Source organism: Urocitellus parryii, chromosome 4, assembly GCF_045843805.1.
Source record: "Urocitellus parryii isolate mUroPar1 chromosome 4, mUroPar1.hap1, whole genome shotgun sequence".
NCBI classification, from domain to species: domain Eukaryota; kingdom Metazoa; phylum Chordata; class Mammalia; order Rodentia; family Sciuridae; genus Urocitellus; species Urocitellus parryii.
Genome location: NC_135534.1, coordinates 53,814,540 through 53,834,760, shown reverse-complemented (window position 1 = coordinate 53,834,760; position 20,221 = coordinate 53,814,540). Strand labels below are relative to the sequence as shown.

The window sequence follows — 20,221 nt, the reverse complement described above, 5'->3', positions numbered from 1 at the left end:
TGCTTTGTTTCCACTTTTGAATATTATGAAAAGTGCTATGAATATTTGTGGACAATTTTCTATGGGGATACAGGTTTTCATTTCTTTGGGGTATGTACCTAGGAGTTTAAATTGGTGGTCATAGTTGAGAAACCACAGGATTCTTTTCCAAAGTGGGTATAGCATTTTATGTTTCTACCAGCACTGTATGAAGGTTTTCATTTTTCTACATTCTTACCAGTACTTATATTCTTTTTTATTATGCCATTTTAGTTAATGGGAAATGACATCTCATCATGGTTTTGATTTCCATGTTCCTGACGGCTAATAGTATGAGAATCTTTTTTTTTCTTTTTTAAACAGAGAATTTTTTAATTTTAATTTTATTTGTCAGTTTTTGGTGGACACAACATCTTTATTTTATTTTATGTGGTGCTGAGGATCAAACCCAGCGGCCTGCACATGCCAGGTGAACACATTACTGCTTGAGCCATATCCCCAGCCCAGTATGAGAATCTTTATTGGCCATTTGTATATCTAGTCTGGAGAAATGTCTATTCAAATCATATTTCCCTCTTCTCTTTATTTATTTATTTATTTTTATGTATCATGATTACATCTTTTTAAACACCTTTATTTTATTTATTTTTATATGGTGCTGAAGATCGAACCCAGGGCCTCACACGTGCTATGTAGTGCTCTATCACTGAGCCTCAGCCCCAACCCTCTCTCCCCCTTTTAATTGGATCATTTTTTTAAAAAATGTTTTTAGTTTTACATGAACACAGTACGTTTATTTTGTTTAGGGTTTTTGTGGGTTTTTTTTTTTTTAATGTGTTGAGGATTGAACCTAGTGCCTCATGCAAGTGCTCTACGATTGAGCCATAACCCTAGTCCAGGTCATTTGTTTTTTACCATTGATTGGTTAAAGATCTTAAATACTGGATGCTTGCTTGCTTGCTTATTTATTTTTGCCTATGTAAATGCTCTATTAGCTTTCATGATCAACTGAGATACAAAAACAAAATTATGGTTTATAGATAGAGTTTAGATTTTGGTTTATTGGCTTAGAGTAGTTGCTTAGAGTAGATATTATCAATATAGATTCTATAAAAATATGCTCTTTTATAAACATGATTTGCAAATATTTTCTTCTGTTTCTTAGGTTATCTTTTCATTTCATGAATGGTGTCCTTTTTTTTTTTTTAAACAACCTTTGTGTTGTGGAGGATTCAATCCATGGATACTCTACTCCTGATCTTACTTTTTTTTAATTTGGCCATCCTTTTTTTTCTTTTTAATTTGAGACAGTCTTGCTCCGTTCCCAGGATGGCCTGGAACTTGGGATCCTCCTTAGTCAACCTCTTGACAGCTGGATTTATATGTCTGGGCCACCACATCTATCTCCCTTCCTGATGTCCTTTAATGTTTCAATAGGAATTTGATACGATATCCAATTTATCTACATTTTCTGTCCTTGCTTGTGTTGAAGATATTTGTTTTCATATGAGGTTTTGTGCCCATATACCCACTAGCTACTGGCATACTGGGGTTTGAACCCAGGGATGCTTTTCTACTGGCTGTGTCCCAGCCCTTTCTATTTTCTTTGAGACTGGGTTTCACTCAGTTATCCAGGCTAGAACTTGCAGTCTTCTTGCCTCACCCTACTGAATTGCTGGGATTACTGGTGTGGCAACTACATCAGGTTGAGTTTTGTTCTGTACATATTGCAGGATAGTTGTTAAAGAATGTTTTTCTTCTAAAATTTATGGATCTTTAGGACAATTTGCAAACATGAAACATCCATTTGCAGGCTAGGCACCTCATGATTTTGTCACAAATATTGTGGTAAATAGTAACAAATCAGATTAGTTTGTGTTTAGAAACCTGAATTCAATTATATACATGGTATATGACATCATAAACAAGATCTACATTTTGTTTTTCCTTTGAAGTTAGTAAATCTACTCCAGATGTATGTAAATATTGAGTAATTATACCTTCCCTACTACCGGGAACCTTGCTCCACTGAATTCATCACATTTTTTGTTTTATCTACTATGCCTTTATGGTTACATTTTATATTGGCATGGCACAATTAACTGGTGTGGCAACTACATCAGGTTGAGTTTTGTTCTGTACATATTGCAAGAAACAAATCCAAGAAATTAATATTGTTGTATTATAATTCACAGATATAATTTTATAAGTTTTCCCACTGAATCTTTAATGTTCATTTGATGTGTAGTTCAAGGAATTCTTCTAAAACCATTATTAACCATTTGGGAAATATTGAATTTTAGATTTATGAAAGTATCTTTCTTTTTTTGGTGGTGGTGCAGCTACTGAGGATTGAACTTAGGATGCTTTACCACTGAGATACATCCCAGCCCTTTTTATTTTTTGAGACAGGGTCTTGCTAATTTTCTTAGTCCTCAAAAAATTGCTGAGACTAGCCTTCAACTTGTGATCCTCCTGCCTTAGCCTCTTAAATTGCTGGGATTAAGGTGTGTGCCACCACTCTTTGCTCAGAAAAACAATATCTAATTTATTAGTTTGAGAGCAGGATATTTCTCTAACTATATATGTTCAGTTAGATACTATACAGAGGGGTTGTTCGTTAGAAAAGTTTCATGAGAAAAAAGTAAGAAGTAAAGTTAACTTTGTTGTCATTAAACAGCATTTTTATAAAAATTTGGTCTCATAGCTTGTTTGCCATTTTGTTTTTAAACCTTGGGTTGGGCAAGGTAGGCCCCAGTAATCATTGAAATTTTTATTTTTTGTGGTGCTAGGAATTGAATCCAGGACCCAGCACAGCACATGCTAGGAAAGTACTCTAACCACTGAACTACACTCCCAGACTTCTAATTACTTTCTAATGAGGTGATTTTAAACATATAAGAATGTATTGGGGCTTTGGTTTCAAGGGGTCAGAGGATTAAAGTAAATGTATTTTATGACATTAATAGTCAATGTTCTATCTACTTGGAAATTGAAATGATGGTATTTGGAACTATATCCAAATAATCATTTATATTTACAGAAAAAGATTTATAAGGACCAGATGGAATACATGTTGCAGAATCACGTATTCCCTCTCTTCAGCAGTGACCTAGGCTACATGAGAGCAAGGGTATGTTTCCAAGCTGTAATATTTTATATATGTATATTCTGTAATAAATGACTGTGGGTTTTTACACTTAAAAGTTTTGAATGTTTTACTTCAAAAGCTATGTTTCATGTAGGATGTCTGTTTAATGTAAATCTTAAATGGCTGCTATAATGTGTGCATGGTTTTCATCTGTGTCTGGTAGCAATGTCTGTCTGTGTTTTGCATTCAGATCTTGCTATCCACACAAATGTATTGTAGCCAAAGAGTAACTTGGGATCATAGTACTGGTCTAGTGTTGTCTCTTTGGACATATCTACCACTGGCCAGCCTCCAAATTCCCACACATTGAACTCTAAAAAGAGATTAGCTTGGGGGAATTTGGTGTATGATATTTATAGTCATTGTGCTTTTTTTTTTTTAAAGGCTTGCTGGGTACTTCATTATTTTTGTGAGGTGAAGTTCAAAAGTGATCAGAATCTCCAAACAGCCTTAGAGCTGACAAGAAGATGTCTGATTGATGATAGGGAAATGCCTGTAAAAGTGGAAGCCGCCATTGCACTTCAAGTGTTGATCAGCAATCAAGAAAAAGGTAAAGGATTTCCATGTGAAAAATACCGAATTTCTTTTTGCCTAATTGTACAATTCTTATTCTTAAGAAGTTAACACCTTTATTTTCTTCTTTCTTCTTTTGTGGTGCTCCCGATTGAACCCTGCACCATGCTGGGCAAGCACTCAAACACTGAGATATATCCCCAGTCATATCATACCTCCTTTTTATGTGAAAGTACTCTTTTTACATGTTGTGTCAGGTTTCTAAAAGATATAATTGTTTTACAAAAGAAGGGTTTTTTTTTTTTTTTCTCTTACAGCTAAAGAATACATCACACCATTTATCAGACCTGTAATGCAGGCCCTTCTTCATATTATAAGAGAAACAGAAAATGATGACCTTACAAATGTAATTCAGAAAATGATCTGTGAATATAGTGAAGAAGTTACTCCTATTGCAGTAGAAATGACACAACATTTGGTATGTTTGGATTACCGTTTTTTGTAAGCATTTAAATTTAGCTCGCAGTAGGTTCCAGTTAATGTGTCACAAGTACCTTGACTTAGATTTGAAACAAATATTTTACGGAGCTTAATAGGTAGGATGTAGGGTTTTAAGCCCCTTGACAGCTATTTTAACTCATTTAATTTTCATACAGACCTGGGTAAAGATTATACTATTTTACAGATACAAAATATAACAGGTAAAAGTTTAAATAACTTGCCCACATTGGATATGGTAGGGCTTGGATTTATACGTAGGCCTTCACCGTACTCTTTGTTTTTTAATTTTTTTATGGTCTTGGGGATTGAACTTGGGATGTTCAACCACTGAATATCCAGTCGTTTTTAATTAATTAATTAATTTGTAATTTTTCCTTTTGAGGCAGAACCTTGCTAAGTTGAACAGATTGGCCTTGATCCTCCTGCCTCAGCCTTCTAAGTAGCTAGGACTACCAGGCTTTCACCTTTGAGCACAGATTTATCCAGTAATATTAATGAAAATATTCATAATATTGAGTACATTCTATAACTTGTCTCCTTTTTGAGAAAGTTGAGTAACTGGAGCTCGAACCTAGCTAGGGTGCTCTACCTCTGAGCTGCACGCTCAACCCTTTTCTTTTACTTTGCTTTGTTTCATTTTTCAGTTCTGGGCATTGAACCTGGGGGCGTTTTACCATTGATCCATATCCCCAGCCCTTTTTATTTTTTATTTTGAAACAGGATCTTGATAAGTTGCTGAGGCTGTTCTCAAACTTTTGGTCCTCCTACATCAGTCTCTTACATTACTGGGATTATAAGCATGCGATACTGTGTGCCCAATTTTTATGTCATTTTTGAGACACGATCCTGTTAAATTGTCCAGGCTAGCCTTAAAACTTGAAATCCTCCTACCTCAACCTCCTGGGTCATTTGGATTACAATTGTGTATCACTGCACCTGGCCACTTGTTTCTTTTAATCTTCACAGTATTTCTGTGAACTTCCCAAATTGTCATGTCAAGAAAAGTCTAGGAAGGGAGTTCAAGTAAGCTTGTTTCAGGTCAACCTATGAGTGATGGAGCAAGACCATTTGATTATAGAACCTACACTGTTAATTATTCATTAATTGGGAGGCATTGATTTCTTCTGCATTTCCAGTGAGAACATTTTAAAGATAAAAGTGTTACAGGCAGGGAAGGGTGGGATTGGAGGGGGAAAAAAATACCTGCAAACTAAAATAGTGTTAAGACTACCTTATAGTGTTTAATTGACAAACCTAAGTTGCATTCTTTTGGGTCTAGGCAATGACGTTTAACCAAGTAATCCAGACTGGTCCAGATGAAGAAGGAAGTGATGACAAGGCAGTTACCGCCATGGGAATTCTCAATACCATCGATACACTTCTTAGTGTAGTTGAAGATCATAAAGAGGTAAGAAATGATTTATTCTGGAATAGGTTTTATGCACTGTCATTTTACACTGAATGTGCTATAATTTTTTGGAGGGCATGACCTGAGATGACTCTATAATCATCCCATCTACTTTGACTTTGCATTTTTAGTAAAAAAAAAAGTTTTGGTAAAATATATATAACATAAAATTTGCCATCTTAGGCATTTGTAAGTGTACAGTTTACTGATATTGAGTGCTTCAAATTGTTTTGCAAGCATCACCACAGTCTTTCTACTTATCTTTTTAAAATATATTTTTATTTATTTATAGTTGTAGATAGACACGATACCTTTATTGTATTTTTATGTGGTGCTGAGGATTGAGCCAAGTACCTCATAGATTCGAGGCAAACACTCTGCCACTGAGCCATGATCCCAGCCCTTCTTACCTATCTTTTTTTTTTTTTTTCGGTTGTCTTTTAGAAAATTAAGGGAACTATAATCATGGATTTTTAAAAATTGAATTATCTCAAACATCCAGAAAATGATAAACCATAGAGAAAACTATAGCTGATACTACCTAATCACTACCAAATATTATTGCATTTAATCACTTTTATATTACGTTTAGATTTTACTCTCAGGAAAAACAATTTCAGATGATTTGGGGTTTTGTTGTTGTTTATTTTTTTGTGGTGAGGAGTGTTGCATGCATGAGGAGTGTTGTATATATGTAAGGCATTTTGTCTGCTAGTGTGCTTACATACAGCCCCAGCAATTTCAGTTAGATGTAGTTGAATCCCTCAGGGGATTGCTTCCTAATCTCCTTTCCCTCCTTCTGTCCTTCCTCTAAAATTAATCACTGTCATGAATTTGGAGGAATAAATTTTGGTGTAGATGTTTCTATAGGTTATCTTATCCATAGCTGTGTGTTTTTAGATCTCTGCCTTTTGAAGCTTGAGATTTCCAATAAACCATTGTTGTATTCCCTATTAAAATAGAATATAGGCAGAAGACATCAGAAATCTTATAGCTGCTTTAACAAGTAGATTATTTTGAGGAATTGAAGATGTATTGCGTAATATGTATTTGAAATGGCTATTTTGCTTCTTTTTTGGGGGGTTCAGGTACTGGGATTGAACTCAGGGGCACTGGACCACTGAGCCACATCCCCATCCCTATTTTATAGTTTATTTAGAGACAGGCCGTTTCTTAGTTGCTTAGCAACTCATTTTACTAAGGCTGGCTTTCAGCTTATGATCCTTTTATCTCATTCTCCCGAGCTCCTGGGATCACAGGCACGTTGCATCGCACCCTGCTCTTATTATAATTTTGAGATGTGGTCTTGCTAAATTAGTGAGGCTGGTCTAGAGCTTGGGATCCTTCTCCCTCAACTCTTTGAGTCTGTGAATGCAGGCATGTACCACCATGCTCAGTTTATCTCCTTCTATACCTGATGAGTAGGAAAATATTTAATCTCCAGAATGTTCTTTTAACATTCTGATGGCTGTCAAAGATTTGTGGTTCTATTGAAGGCCATACTGAAAATTAATGAGGAGTCAGTTATTTTCTATTAATTGTGATTGTGACGGGGAGCCCGAGTTCATCTCCTTGGTTCACTGATATAATTTGAAAAACAGCAGTGACTTCAAAATTATTGAGATTGGTAGCAACAATGACTTCCTTTAGATTATTTCTCTTGTAAGTGTGACTTTTCAGTTACCTCTGGACTGAAGGAGTCAGTGCTTAACACACAAAAAAGTACCTCTATGTGCCAGGAGCAGTGACACTTGCCTGAGGGTTGCAAATTCAAAGCCAGCTTCGGCAAATTAGTGAGACCCTATGCAACTTAGTGAGACCCTGTCTCAAAATAAAAAATAAAAAGGTCTGGGGATGTGACTCAGTGGTTAAGCACACCTGGGTTCAATCCCCAGGACCAAAAAAATCAAAACCTATAGGTTCTCTTAGAGTAGTTATATTGCATATCCCAATATGCAAATTATTACCTTTCAGTTTTTAGTAGATGAATCAAGTTATTTGTGTTTTTTCATTATTTGTGTTTTATCATTTTTCAATGATATTTCATCAAATTTCAATCTCAGATTGGTGTATAGTTTCATAATATGCATGTGAATTCATAACAACATGATTTAACAATGTGCTTTCATATAGAAATGTAGTGGGTTATTGTATATTATCTTAATAATTTATTAAATGTGCTGCAATTCCATATGATTTTTTTGTCCCCCTTCTTTTTTAGATAACCCAGCAACTTGAAGGGATCTGCTTACAGGTCATTGGTACTGTTTTACAGCAGCATGTCTTAGGTATCATTACACATATTGTGCTAAGAATTTAGTGCCATTCACATTGGTAAACATTTTCCTAATGACTTAGTATTCTCTTTTAGAATTCTATGAAGAAATCTTCTCTTTGGCTCATAGTTTGACATGTCAACAAGTATCTCCACAGATGTGGCAGCTACTGCCCCTTGTATTTGAGGTCTTTCAGCAAGATGGCTTTGATTACTTTACAGGTAAGTCTAATTAGCATGAAAATACTGAAAGTTTCACCTTTCCCCCGTGTTGATTGATTCATTTATAGCTTATCATTTGGTTATATACTTTTAAATGCTCCAACTTCTTCATTGGTTGGGTAAGTTATCATTAGTAGTTAATGCTCAAGGACAACACATAGTATTGATTTCTGTTTTATATTTTGACTTAGTTATTTTAGGTTTGCTCTTTTAGTGCCCCCATAGCTATTTTATGTATGATTATTTGTGTGTTTGTTTTACTACTAAATATGAAGGAATACAATTAAGAAATAGGTTCCTTTCTGCATTAAAATTGAATACATCTTTACTAAAATTGACAGAAAATGGGCATCATGATGTTTACTTGTATTCCCAGTGTCTCAGAAAGCTGAGTAAGGAAGATAGTAAGTTTGAGGCCAGCCTTGTCAAATTTTAGATCACCCTGGACCAAGTTGGGAGACCTTGACTCAAAATACAGAGGGCTTGGGATGTAGCTTAGTGGTAAAAACTCCTTTAAGTTAAATCCCCCATACTAGGAGTTTAAAAAAAAAAAAATAGAGATCATCTGATTTCACAGATTTGCCCTTTTTTAAGGAAAATTTTCAGAAGCAAAGATAAAGTATTTTATTGGTAAACATGTATAACTGATGCTTTTTATTAATACAGACATGATGCCTCTTCTGCATAATTATGTAACAGTTGATACAGACACACTTCTATCTGATACCAAGTATCTTGAGATGATATACAGTATGTGCAAAAAGGTAGGTCATTTTAAGGTAATATTAGATCTTACAAGTTTGCTGCTATACAATTATGAGGATACATTTGATATCACATTATGAAAAACATGGTGAGCTCGTGGGTCTGATAAAATCAAAGGGTTTAAAAGCTATGAACACTCAGACATGGTGATGCACACCTATAATCACAGCAGCTTGGGAGGCTGAAACCAGAGGATTATATATTTAAGGCTAGATTCAGCTAGTAAGTGTGGGAGACCAACCTTACACATGACTGATTCACACTCCCCTCACCAGCTAGGTGCTGAGGCATTCAGTCACAGAAATGTGGCGGAGCTTTCCCCACCCTTCTTGGGTGGACCTACACTCACCTATTCCTTTGTAATATAATCCCTTGCTCTGATTAGGATAGAATCTTCCATGGAAGTGCCTTATGTGGGTCACCTTCTCTTACTGTGCCCTTGGGTGTGGCCTACCCAGGTGTCAGTCAACCTGCTGACAGTGAACATCATGAAGATGGACTCAGCCCTCTGAAACCTGACCCCTTGCCTCATTTAAATAACTTTCCTCAATAAAAAGGGTCAGCACGTCCTCTCCCTCTCTCTCTTTCTGCGGACCCTTAAGGTCAGAGGAGCCATCACAGCGACCCCAAACAAAAAGATATTTGTGTCTCTTGTGTGGTTATTTTGCTCAGCCCAGTTTTCCTGGAGTGACCCCTGAGCCTTTTAGTCGAGAGAACAGAAACCTGGCAAGAAAGGCTCTAAACCAAGTTGTGAGACACTGTCTTTAAATAAAAAAGAACAAGGCCTGGAGGTATGTAGCTCACAAGTAAAGCATCCCTCAGTTAAATCCCCAGTACACCCCACTCCCTGAAAAAAGTTCAAAAAAACTTTTGTTTTCTAGATTACCTAGTAATGACTTTAGCATGCACATGTCTTCTGTATGGCTTCTGACATTTACTTACTTAGAGTTACAAATGTTTTGATTTTTAGAGTGTCTGGAGTTTACTTTAACTTAGTTCTGTGGAAACTAAAGAAGGAAAGAATCAATAGCTTGAGATTTTTTTTTTTTTTTTTTTTTTTTTTTTTAAGAGAGAGTGAGAGGGCTGGGGATGTGGCTCAAGCGGTAGCGCGCTCGCCTGGCATGCGTGCGACCCGGGTTCGATCCTCAGCACCACATACCAACAAAGATGTTGTGTCTGCCGAGAACTGAAAAATAAATATTAAAAATTCTCTCTCTCTCTCTCTCTCTCTCTCTCTCTCTCTCTCTCTCTCTCCCCTCTCTTTAAAAAAAAAAAGAGAGAGTGAGAGAAGAGAGGGAGAAAGAGAGAGAATTTTAATATTTATTTTTTAGTTTTCGGCGGACACAACATCTTTGTTTGTATGTGGTGCTGAGGATCGAACCTGGGCCGCACGCATGCAGGCGAGTGTGCTACCGCTTGAGCCACATCCCCAGCCCAGCTTGAGATTTTTTGAAAGAATCAGGAATAGTAGACAGATGTTTTGTTTTGTTTAATTTTTTTTTTTAGTTAGAGTCGGATAGAGATGTATAAAGGAAGGAAATACTTGGAGATTGTAGGTTTCTAGAGGCTAGAAAGTAAAAATACTATTCTTACAACAAGGGTAGGGGGATAAATTTTTACTTACAGTTTGATTGGGGAGACGTGTTTAAATGGGGTGCTGGTGATATAATTCATACTATTTGAATTTCTAACAGTTTTTGTTAAGAAGTAGCACCACAATAAAAAATGATTTTGCTGCCAGGTATGGATGTAATTCAAGCTACTGATGAGATTGAGGAAGGAAGATTGCTTGAGCCCATGAATTCAAGGCCAGCTTGGGCAACAACCTTGGTGATAATCTGATTTACGAAGGGGAAAAGTATTTTTGTCAAGAAGGTTTTAGATATGCTTGTCTTTCACTTAATATTTTTCCCTTTTGACCTCTTGTTCATATAGTAATTCTTTAGTTGTGTTATTCATTTATTGCCAGTTATCTTGTCTATATTAATATTATGGTAAAAGAGATAATACTCTTACAATCTACTTTGTTATTCCAGAACACCTACACATTTACAGTTTTCTAATGTTAAGTACCATGTCATGTCCATATTCTTTAGTTCTTGTCTGCTGTTTATAGGCCAGTGGTTGCCATCAATAGGATATTTCTTCCTCCTTCATCCTACAGCACCCCAACTCATCATTTTTCATTTTTTGAGACAAATGTTTTGTCTACAAATAGCAGCATTTGTGTAATTCTTAACAGAAGAGTCAGGAAAGATTAAGTGTTTTAGCTTCTACCTTTGTGTGAGAAGGTACTGGTTCATATCCTGTTTTAATCCAGAATGGCATTTCAGGATAGATGCTTTGATCACTAAGAGCAGGACACCAGAAGGCTAGACTATTTGACAAGTTTAAATCCTCGGGTGTTGTAGTTTAGTCAAGGAAAGGAAATAATTTCTGATGTAAACATTTTCATGAAACCTTCTTGGAATTTATATTCTTTGTTGATCAGGTTCTTACAGGAGTTGCGGGAGAAGATGCAGAATGTCATGCAGCAAAATTGTTAGAGGTCATCATTCTACAATGCAAAGGGCGTGGCATTGACCAGGTCAGTGAGGGTAACTGTGTGTAAGTTGCTGAGATTGAATCCAGAGCCTCATGTATGCTAGGCAGACAGTCTACTTTTGAATTTCATTTCATCCCCAGCCCAAGGCTAACTTCTAATGCTTTTATTTGGAACTTCAGAGAATAAATCAATTTTTTACATCTTTTTCTCCTTTTGGCATTTACAATATATTGTGATACACTGTTGTGTACCATAGCATTTATTTTCACTGTTGGTGTAAAATTTAACCAATATATATTAATGAACATATATTTAATATGTTGAAAATACAAGTATTGAAGTTTCATGTGTACTTTGTTATGCTAGGTAAATATTGGCTTAAGATTTCTGACAGCTTTAGTAATTAAATGAGCCTAAAGGGTTAGTTGAGGCAACAGTTAATATGGATAGAATAGTTAGGGTGCTATTCATTTCAGTCATGGACTACCTTGTAATCTTTCTTTACAGTGCATTCCCTTATTCGTGGAGGCAGCTTTAGAGAGACTGACAAGAGAGGTTAAGACAAGTGAACTTCGAACAATGTGCCTGCAAGTTGCAATTGCAGCTTTATATTATAATCCGCACCTCCTACTCAATACCTTAGAAAATCTTCGCTTCCCTAATAACGTTGAACCAGTTACAAACCATTTTATTACACAGTGGCTTAATGATGTTGACTGTTTCTTGGGGTAAGTAACATGAATTGGACCTTTATGAAGAACTCTTGTTTATTTAAGAAAATAGAGGAAAATTTTTTTTTATATTATTTTTTTAGGCTTCATGACAGAAAGATGTGTGTTCTTGGCCTCTGTGCTCTTATTGATATGGAACAGATACCACAAGTTTTAAATCAGGTTTCTGGACAGATTTTGCCAGCTTTTATCCTTTTGTTTAATGGATTAAAAAGAGCGTATGCCTGCCATGCAGAACATGAAAACGACAGTGATGATGATGATGAAGCTGAAGATGATGATGAAACTGGTAAGAGATTTGTGGTGAATTTCAGCAACACATATATAGTTAAAAAACTACTGGACTTTTTTCTAGTCCTTCTCCCAAATTTTAGGATCATAGCCGGATGCTTTTATAGTTGTTCATTCATAGAAATACTTCCTTATCTCAGAGGAGTAGCAAAGTCTATAAAGGCAGAATTGTCATCTATGTTTCCTATAAGAGGGAAGTTCCAGGCATTATAGTATGCAATCAATAAAAGATGGTTACTCTGTATTTGTTTGGCATAGCAAATATAGCAAAGAATGCATAAGTGATATTAGAAATTATTGCAATTGATGGGTGGGGTTGTGGCTCCGTGGTAGAGCCTTTGCCTAGCACATGCAAGGCCCTGGGTTCAATCTTCAACACCACATAAAAATAAATAAAGGTATTAGGTTTAAGTATAACTAAAAAATAAAAGAAATTACTGAAATTGATTCAAGGTAAGATAGGCATTGCAGTTTCTTTTCTTTTTCCGCAAGTATTAACTTATCGAGTCTTGTTTTCCATTTTGGCAGTACCAGGAATAGAACCCAGGGGTGCTCTACCACTGAGCTACATCCCTAGCCCTTTTTTATTTTTATTTAATGTCACAAAAATTTCTATGGGTGAGGTTGGAGATGTGGCTCAGTTGTATCGCACCTTCCTTGAGGCCCTTGGTTTGATTTCCAGCACCCTGCCAAAGTTTCTATGGGTATTACTCAAACTGTATAATTTTTTATTGGTATCATGGGCTGCAATCTTCCTTCAAACTAGGTGAGGTGGCTCACACCTATAATCCCAGAGGCTGAGGAAGAAGAATTGAAAGTTAAAAGCCGGCCTTAGCAACTTAGTGAGATCCTTTAAAAAAAAAAAAAAAACAGGCTGGAAATGTAGCTCAGTTGTAAAGCGCCCCTAAGTTCAATCCTTGGTACTCGTACTACCCCTTGCCCGCCCCCCCAAAAAAATCATCTCTGGTGTTTAGAATAACAAGACATGGTTGGGTTTCTTGGACATGCATGAGAAGTTATTATTCTGTCTGTTGCTAGACATGTGTTTAAACACCAATTCCTGGAACTTTTCCTTGACTTTATTAATGAATTATAATTCGCTGAAAACGGTAAGCGATTGTCACTTTGAGTAACAAACTATTTCAGTATTATATTTATGACTTGGCAGAGGAACTAGGGAGTGATGAAGATGATATTGATGAAGATGGGCAAGAATATTTGGAGATTCTGGCTAAGCAAGCAGGTGAAGATGGAGATGATGATGATTGGGAAGAAGATGATGCAGAGGAGACTGCTCTGGAAGGCTATTCCACAATCATTGATGATGAAGACAACCCTGTTGATGAGTATCAGATATTTAAAGCTATATTTCAAAGTAAGTCAGCTTATCACATATAGAACTTTCATTAAACAATCTGTCCCTTAATGAAGAGATTAATTAAAGTACCCAAAATTATTTATGATGATGCCGTCAAGCTACTGAGTATTCTGTCCTCTTCCTCTTATTTTTCCATTTAGTTTATAATTTTGAAAGATATACATTCTAGAATATAGTGTATTTCTTAAAAGTTAAGTACAGTGATAATTCCTCTTCTGATTCTCAGTCTTCCAATTTTCCTCAATTGTTCTTCCAAGTTTATATCTATTCAGTGTTTATGTATTTTTGCATCTCTTAATCAATTCATTCTGTTATTACAGAATTAGCAATTCTAATTAATCAATTTTAAGCTTCAAGCAGCTAATTTAACCACCCAAATTTGGTTGTAGTGATACAGATTTCTCCTGGAATTCTAGATATATCACAGTTATGTGTGTCTATAGAATACGACATGCTATTTTTGGTTAATAGCATCTTTTGCTTGAATTTCAAGGTGTAATGCCTATAGTCCACCACTCATTTTATGAAACTAAATTGCTGATCCCATAGTTCTGTAGTCCCAGCTATTTAGGAAGCTGAAGCAGGAGGCAACTTAGCCTGGGCAACTTAGCAACACCCTGCCTCAAGATAAAAAATACGAAGAGCTGGGGATGTTGCTCAGTGGTAGAGCAACCCTGGATTCAGTCCCCAGTAAAGGGGGGGAGTATTTAAATTGCCACTAAATTTGAAAGCCCTTCCCCCTCAGGGTTCTCCACTGTTACTTATCATTTCTACATAGGAACTTTGATATGGAATAAATTCTTTCATAACCAAGGTTTAAATACTCCAAGCCCATGAAAGTATTTTTGATGCCAGTTCACAAATAGTTTTCTGAATTAGATGATAACAAGAATTGATTGAAGTGCCAGAACTTCTGGCTTGCTTTGTTTTTTGTTAGGTATGAACAGGACAGTCTCTAAAATATACTTTCTAATACAGTGCCTCTGCACAGTTGAAGTAAAGGAGAAACAGAAGATCTTGTGATTTAGCATTAGGTTTTTGCTCCCCAACTACCTTGCATCCAATACATGTGGATATCACTTTTACATTCTTTACTTGCTCGGCAGTGAAAATTTTGGGGGTAAAACCAATTTTAAACTCTTTTGCTTGCAGATGTGTGTGAAATAGGGAAATACTTGCTCAGACCTACCACCATTTTATATTCACTTATGTAGTGTATTTTTTTGGTTGAACATTGTGAAATTTTAACACTTGGTTTTTGTGACATTTGGAAAAAATTCGTTCTGTTCCTCACAGAGTAAACATTTTTTAGGCTATGATATAAAAATGTGTCACTTGTCATTTTAACTTGAGAATTATGTATATATGCTTTTCTTTTTTCTTTCTTTTTACTGCCTGCCAAATCTGGGGTCTCACATACTCCAGGAAAGAACTTTAGCAGTGACATAAATCACAAATCAAGTTATATTAAAGAGAGGTTTTTGAGTAGGCAGAGGAAGAAGAATAAAGCGTTTATTTTGTATTGTTCACCCTTTTTCTTGCATCTGTATTTTCAAGTCATTTGACTCTGAATATTTTACTTTATTTATTTATTTATTTAGGGAACCAGGGACTGAACTCAGGGGCACTTGATCACTGGCCCTCATCCCCAGCCCTATTTTGTATTTTATTAGAGACAGGGTCTCACTGAGTTGCTTAGTGAGTTGCTTTCTAAATTGCTGAGGCTGGCTTTGAACTCGGGATCCTCCTGCCTCAGCCTCCAGAGCCGCTGGGATTACAGGTGTGTGCCACTGCACCCAGCTTATTTTATTTTTTATGTGGTAAGGATTGAACCCTCAGCACCTCACAGTTGCTAGGCAAGTGCTCTACCACTTAAATTAATTTTATTATTGAAACGCCTCTAGTACAATACAATAAGAACAATTATGATATTTTTGAAGCACAAAGATGAACTGGAATTAACTGTTTGCCCTATATCTTTTATTCCATAAGTAACTTAAGATAACTTTTAAAGTTATTTGGGAGGGCTGGAGATATAGCACAGTTGGTGGAGTGCTTGCCTTGCATGCACAAGGCGCCCTGGGTTTGATCCCCACCACCACAAAAATAAACAAACACACAAACAAACAAATAAGTAAATAGAAATAAAGTTATTGGGGAGAATTTCATTTTTGGGTTTCGGATAGACAGAACAGAATAGAAAGAACGTATCAGTTGCCCAGCATAGTGGCACACGCCTGTAATCCCAGTGACTCTGTAGGCTGAGCAGGAGTTTTAAGAGTTCAAAGCCAGCCTCAGCAATGGCAAGGTGCTAACCAACTCAGTGAGACCCTGACTCTAAATACAAAATAGGTCTGGGGATGTGGCTCAGTGGTTGAATGCCCCAGAGTTCAATTCCTGGTACAAAAAGAAAAGAAAGAAAAAGCTGTCAGTCCTGCTTATTAATGTTTTTTCCTACTTGTTTTTGTTTTGATAGCTATTCAGAATCGTAATCCTGTATGGTATCAAGCTTTGACTCATGGTCTTAATGAAGAACAAAGAAAACAGTTACAAGACATAGCAACTCTTGCCGATCAAAGAAGAGCAGCCCATGGTATGTTAGTCCCTTTTTGATGTAATTAATGACTTCAAAGTTTTTTCTTTTAAACATTTTGTTGTTGTTGTTGTTGTAGATGGACAGAATATCTTTTGTTTTATTTATTTATTTTTATGTGATGTTTAGGATCGAACCCAGTAGATTACACATGCGAGGCAAGTGCTCTACCACTGAGCTACAACCTCAGCCAATCAGCCAACCCAAAAAATCTATTGTGGGTGATAAATTTAATCTGAGGGATTTAATACAGGTGATAATTTGGTTTTGACTACATTTCACCTATTTTTAAGTGTAACTGAAGATTACTTTCAATATGTACTAGCTTTAATAAAATTGCTTAAGTTCTTGCTGATATTTTGATAAAAAATATTTTGTTATAAATCCAATATTTTTTATAATATTATAAATCCAGTAATAAATTACCTGGGTGTGTTGGCACATGCCCATAATCCCAGCAATTTGGGAGGTTGAGGCAGGACAGTTGCCATTTTTCAAGACCAGCCTCAGCAATTTTAGGAAGACCCTGTCTCAATACAAAGGGTTAGGGATGTGGGTTGGTTATTAAGCACCCCGGGTTAAATCCCTGTACTAAAAACAAAAAAGGTAATGAATTAAAAATTTTTTTCTGAAATATATTATAGAAAATGCCCAGTTTTTTTTTTTTTTTATCTTTAAACATTTTAATATACTTCCTCATTCTACTCCATCCCTATGCTCCATGTTAGGAACCAAACTTTACCACTATATATATATATATATACTTTACCATGTACACACCACTATTTGTATATATATACTTCCAGCCCTGGAATGCATTTTCAAGATTTATTCTTTTTGTAAGTGTGTGTGTGTGCCAGGGATTAAATACAGAGCCACATCCCCAGCCCTTTTTATTTGGAGATAGGTTCTCACTAAGTTTTTCTGGGCCTCAGTTGCTGAGGCTGGGCTGGAATTTGTGATCCTCCTGCCTCAGCTTCCTGAATTGCTGATATTATAGGTGTTTAGCACTGCGCCTAGCAAATGTGTATTTTAATTTTATATACTCTGTAACAGTTTTCTCTAGGTTTTAATACCCAGACCCCTTTATAGTTGTGGTCAAAAATGAGATCCTTGGGCTGGGATGTGGCTCAGTGGTACAGTGCTTGTCTATCTATAACTAAAAAAAAAAAAATAGTAAATATTAAAAAGATGGGATCTCTTATAAATAAGGCATAATTTTTAAGATTCTAGGATTGAAAAAATAAGATTAGGGATTGAATTCAGAGGCGCTTTATACTGGGCTACATTTCCAACCTTTTTTATTTTGAGATACTACTGTCTTACTGTGTTGCAAATGCCACTATACCCAGCTCTTAAGTATTTTTTATTTTGGAATTCTTTTCAAGATGGTTCCTTATTGATACATATGACTGATATCAATCATGGTTCCTTATGACTCACAATGGAGTGTTTAAAGATTTTTTTTCTTGAGGCCAGGCATGGTGGCACCCAACTGTAATTACAGCAACTTGGGAGACAAAGCATTTGAAATTCGAGGCCAGCCTCAGCAATTTAGTGCCAGCCTGTCTCAAAATAAAAGGGCTTGAGCTATATCTCTGTCATATAGCACCCCTGGGTTCAGTACTCAGTACCTTAAAAATGTTTTTCTTAACCATGGAAATTAAAATTCGTTAAAGGATTCTACAGCATAAAACAGTACAGATTATCTTCTCTACATAGAGCTGTCAATTTTGGTACACCTTGGCTACTAATGGTAAACTACTATCTTGTTAATTCTTAAGTTCTTTTTTTCCCTACAAAGTAGTAAGATAATTGAATGCCCTACTAAAGTTTCACTTATTTATTTTCTAGAATCCAAAATGATTGAGAAGCATGGAGGATACAAATTCAGTGCTCCAGTTGTGCCAAGTTCTTTCAATTTTGGAGGCCCGGCACCAGGGATGAATTGAGTTCTCAGTTTCTTTCCTGCTGTGTGATTGTAGTGAAGAGCTTGTGTTCCTCCTAGTAGTGGTTCCAGAACTGGTTCATGTTACCTACTCTAATTGATCAATAGATGGACAAAAAAAACCCAGGAGGTGGGACCTGATCATGCAACCTGGCACTGGAAGTGAAACCAGAGGGATTTTTGTGGGGAGGGGGGTTAATGTGGGGGTATTTTCTTTATTTTTTGAAGAAAGTAAGATCCTGACTCTGAAGCTTCAAGTGACACTGTGGAAATCTGAAACAAGAGGGTATGTCATGAAGGCAGCTTTTCTTTTTCTGAGGAAAAAATAGGCATGGGCTACAGGACTATTTAAAATGTCTCATTTACAGTATAAAGCTCAAAGGTAGATGTAATTTTTACACCTATGAGTATTTGTCCGATTTCTGTCTCTTCCTCACCATTGGGTATCCTTTGTATGTAAATAAGATAAGGTAATATGATAGCCTTATTCAGTCTTCATTTTCATTCATCAAAGATTGTTCCTATGTAGATTATTGGACATTTATTGTAGCACTACATAACTGATTTAAAAATCTGTAAATGAATTAGCACTTTCATATTGAAACAAGCCTGCTAGCCTATGTATAAAAGCAAAAATGTTTGCTGTTTATAAAAAGGGATGTAATAGGGTGGGGGGCAGGGGTAATTTCAAGTTATTAATTTAAAAATGAACTAGCAATTTTGTAACTGGTAACTTTGTGGTACACTCACCTCTGATAGTGACTTGAATTCGGTATGTAAAAAGGGGTTAGTGATATTTCATTGCTGCTAAAAATGGCAACTCCCTCTGTGTCCTGTTTTTTTTCTTAAAGCTCTCAGTGTACAAGTGAATATTTGGATACAAGACCTTACTGTAACAAACAAGAAAGGTGATATCTGAAGCATGTAAATTGGATATAAAGTTCTGCTCTTAAAGAGTTGATCTTAGAGTATGGCTAAACATCTATATATGCAATATTAAAAGAAATTAATTCGGCTATTATGTCTTGATTTGATTGCAGTTTTGTTCCTATTTATAATTTCTTCCCTTCATTGACCTGTTTTAATCCAATAACAAGAAAAAATGCAAAATGCATCCTTAACAGTTTACGTCATCTGCCTATTTCCCTTTGCACAGCTCCTCTGCCCCTCTTGATGATTGTGGTATCTGACTCTTATTTATAGGCTGAAGGCACATGGTTTGCTCCAAAAACCACTATTGATACCACTGGAAAAACGAGCCAGCAACAAGACAGTGTCGAGAGGTTGGCTTGCTCCCCTCTCTTCTAACTGCATGTTGAAAATAAGCCTTTATTGATCTTAAAACGTTTCAGATGAGTCATACATTGGGTTATTTTTTATATACATGTATACACAATATTTCAAATTGAAAGCAACATCTCAGTGGATTCAAACTTACATGCTATTGTCTAAAACATTAAAAATTTGTAAGTATAAGAATAAAATGCACATAGATATTTAAAATGCATAATTAAGGAAACCCATTGGTGTTGTGCTTTTCTTGTATATCAATAATTAAGCCACTATTGCTGGCACTGTTTGGTTTTCTATTAACACAGAAGGAGTGAAGTATTTCCTATATTTATGAATTTACTAAAATCTTGGCAAAAAAAGAAAAAATTGTCTAATGTCTATGAGTGAAAACTAACTAATCAAGTATGTTTCTACTGCCCTGCCCCCAGACACCAACTGTATACCTTAAATTGCTTAAGGGGATTTCACATTATATAAAATTAATAAAAAATGGAGTAGTTGTATATATGCAGCATTGTGTACAGAGGGGAGATATTAAATAGTATTTGTCTTCCTTTACCTCTTTTTTTTTGTCCCCTACTTTTTAAAATTTCAAACTTATACTGCTCTTTGAAATGATAATTCCAGT

The 20,221-nt window shown here is 35.9% G+C and overlaps 1 protein-coding gene and 1 non-coding gene across 2 annotated transcripts in view; both read left to right on the top strand.

Annotated features, from left to right (window-relative positions):
- The window catches only part of Ipo7 (importin 7), a 58,062-nt gene extending 38,546 nt beyond the window's left edge, over window positions 1-19,516 (top strand). Inside the window, exons 13-25 of the mRNA XM_077798186.1 lie at window positions 3,023-3,112; window positions 3,515-3,680; window positions 3,961-4,121; window positions 5,424-5,552; window positions 7,774-7,840; window positions 7,924-8,049; window positions 8,716-8,813; window positions 11,306-11,401; window positions 11,867-12,087; window positions 12,174-12,379; window positions 13,550-13,756; window positions 16,236-16,352; window positions 18,207-19,516. Coding sequence (XP_077654312.1) covers window positions 3,023-3,112; window positions 3,515-3,680; window positions 3,961-4,121; window positions 5,424-5,552; window positions 7,774-7,840; window positions 7,924-8,049; window positions 8,716-8,813; window positions 11,306-11,401; window positions 11,867-12,087; window positions 12,174-12,379; window positions 13,550-13,756; window positions 16,236-16,352; window positions 18,207-18,304 — 1,782 coding nt within the window. The 3' untranslated portion in view covers window positions 18,305-19,516. The remainder of the gene's footprint in view (window positions 1-3,022; window positions 3,113-3,514; window positions 3,681-3,960; window positions 4,122-5,423; window positions 5,553-7,773; window positions 7,841-7,923; window positions 8,050-8,715; window positions 8,814-11,305; window positions 11,402-11,866; window positions 12,088-12,173; window positions 12,380-13,549; window positions 13,757-16,235; window positions 16,353-18,206) is intronic.
- On the top strand, window positions 3,256-3,439 carry LOC113197338 (small nucleolar RNA SNORA23). Its single transcript, XR_003302684.1, has one exon. It is a non-coding gene; the product is annotated as a small nucleolar RNA SNORA23 (small nucleolar RNA).
- Window positions 19,517-20,221: the final 705 nt, after the last annotated feature.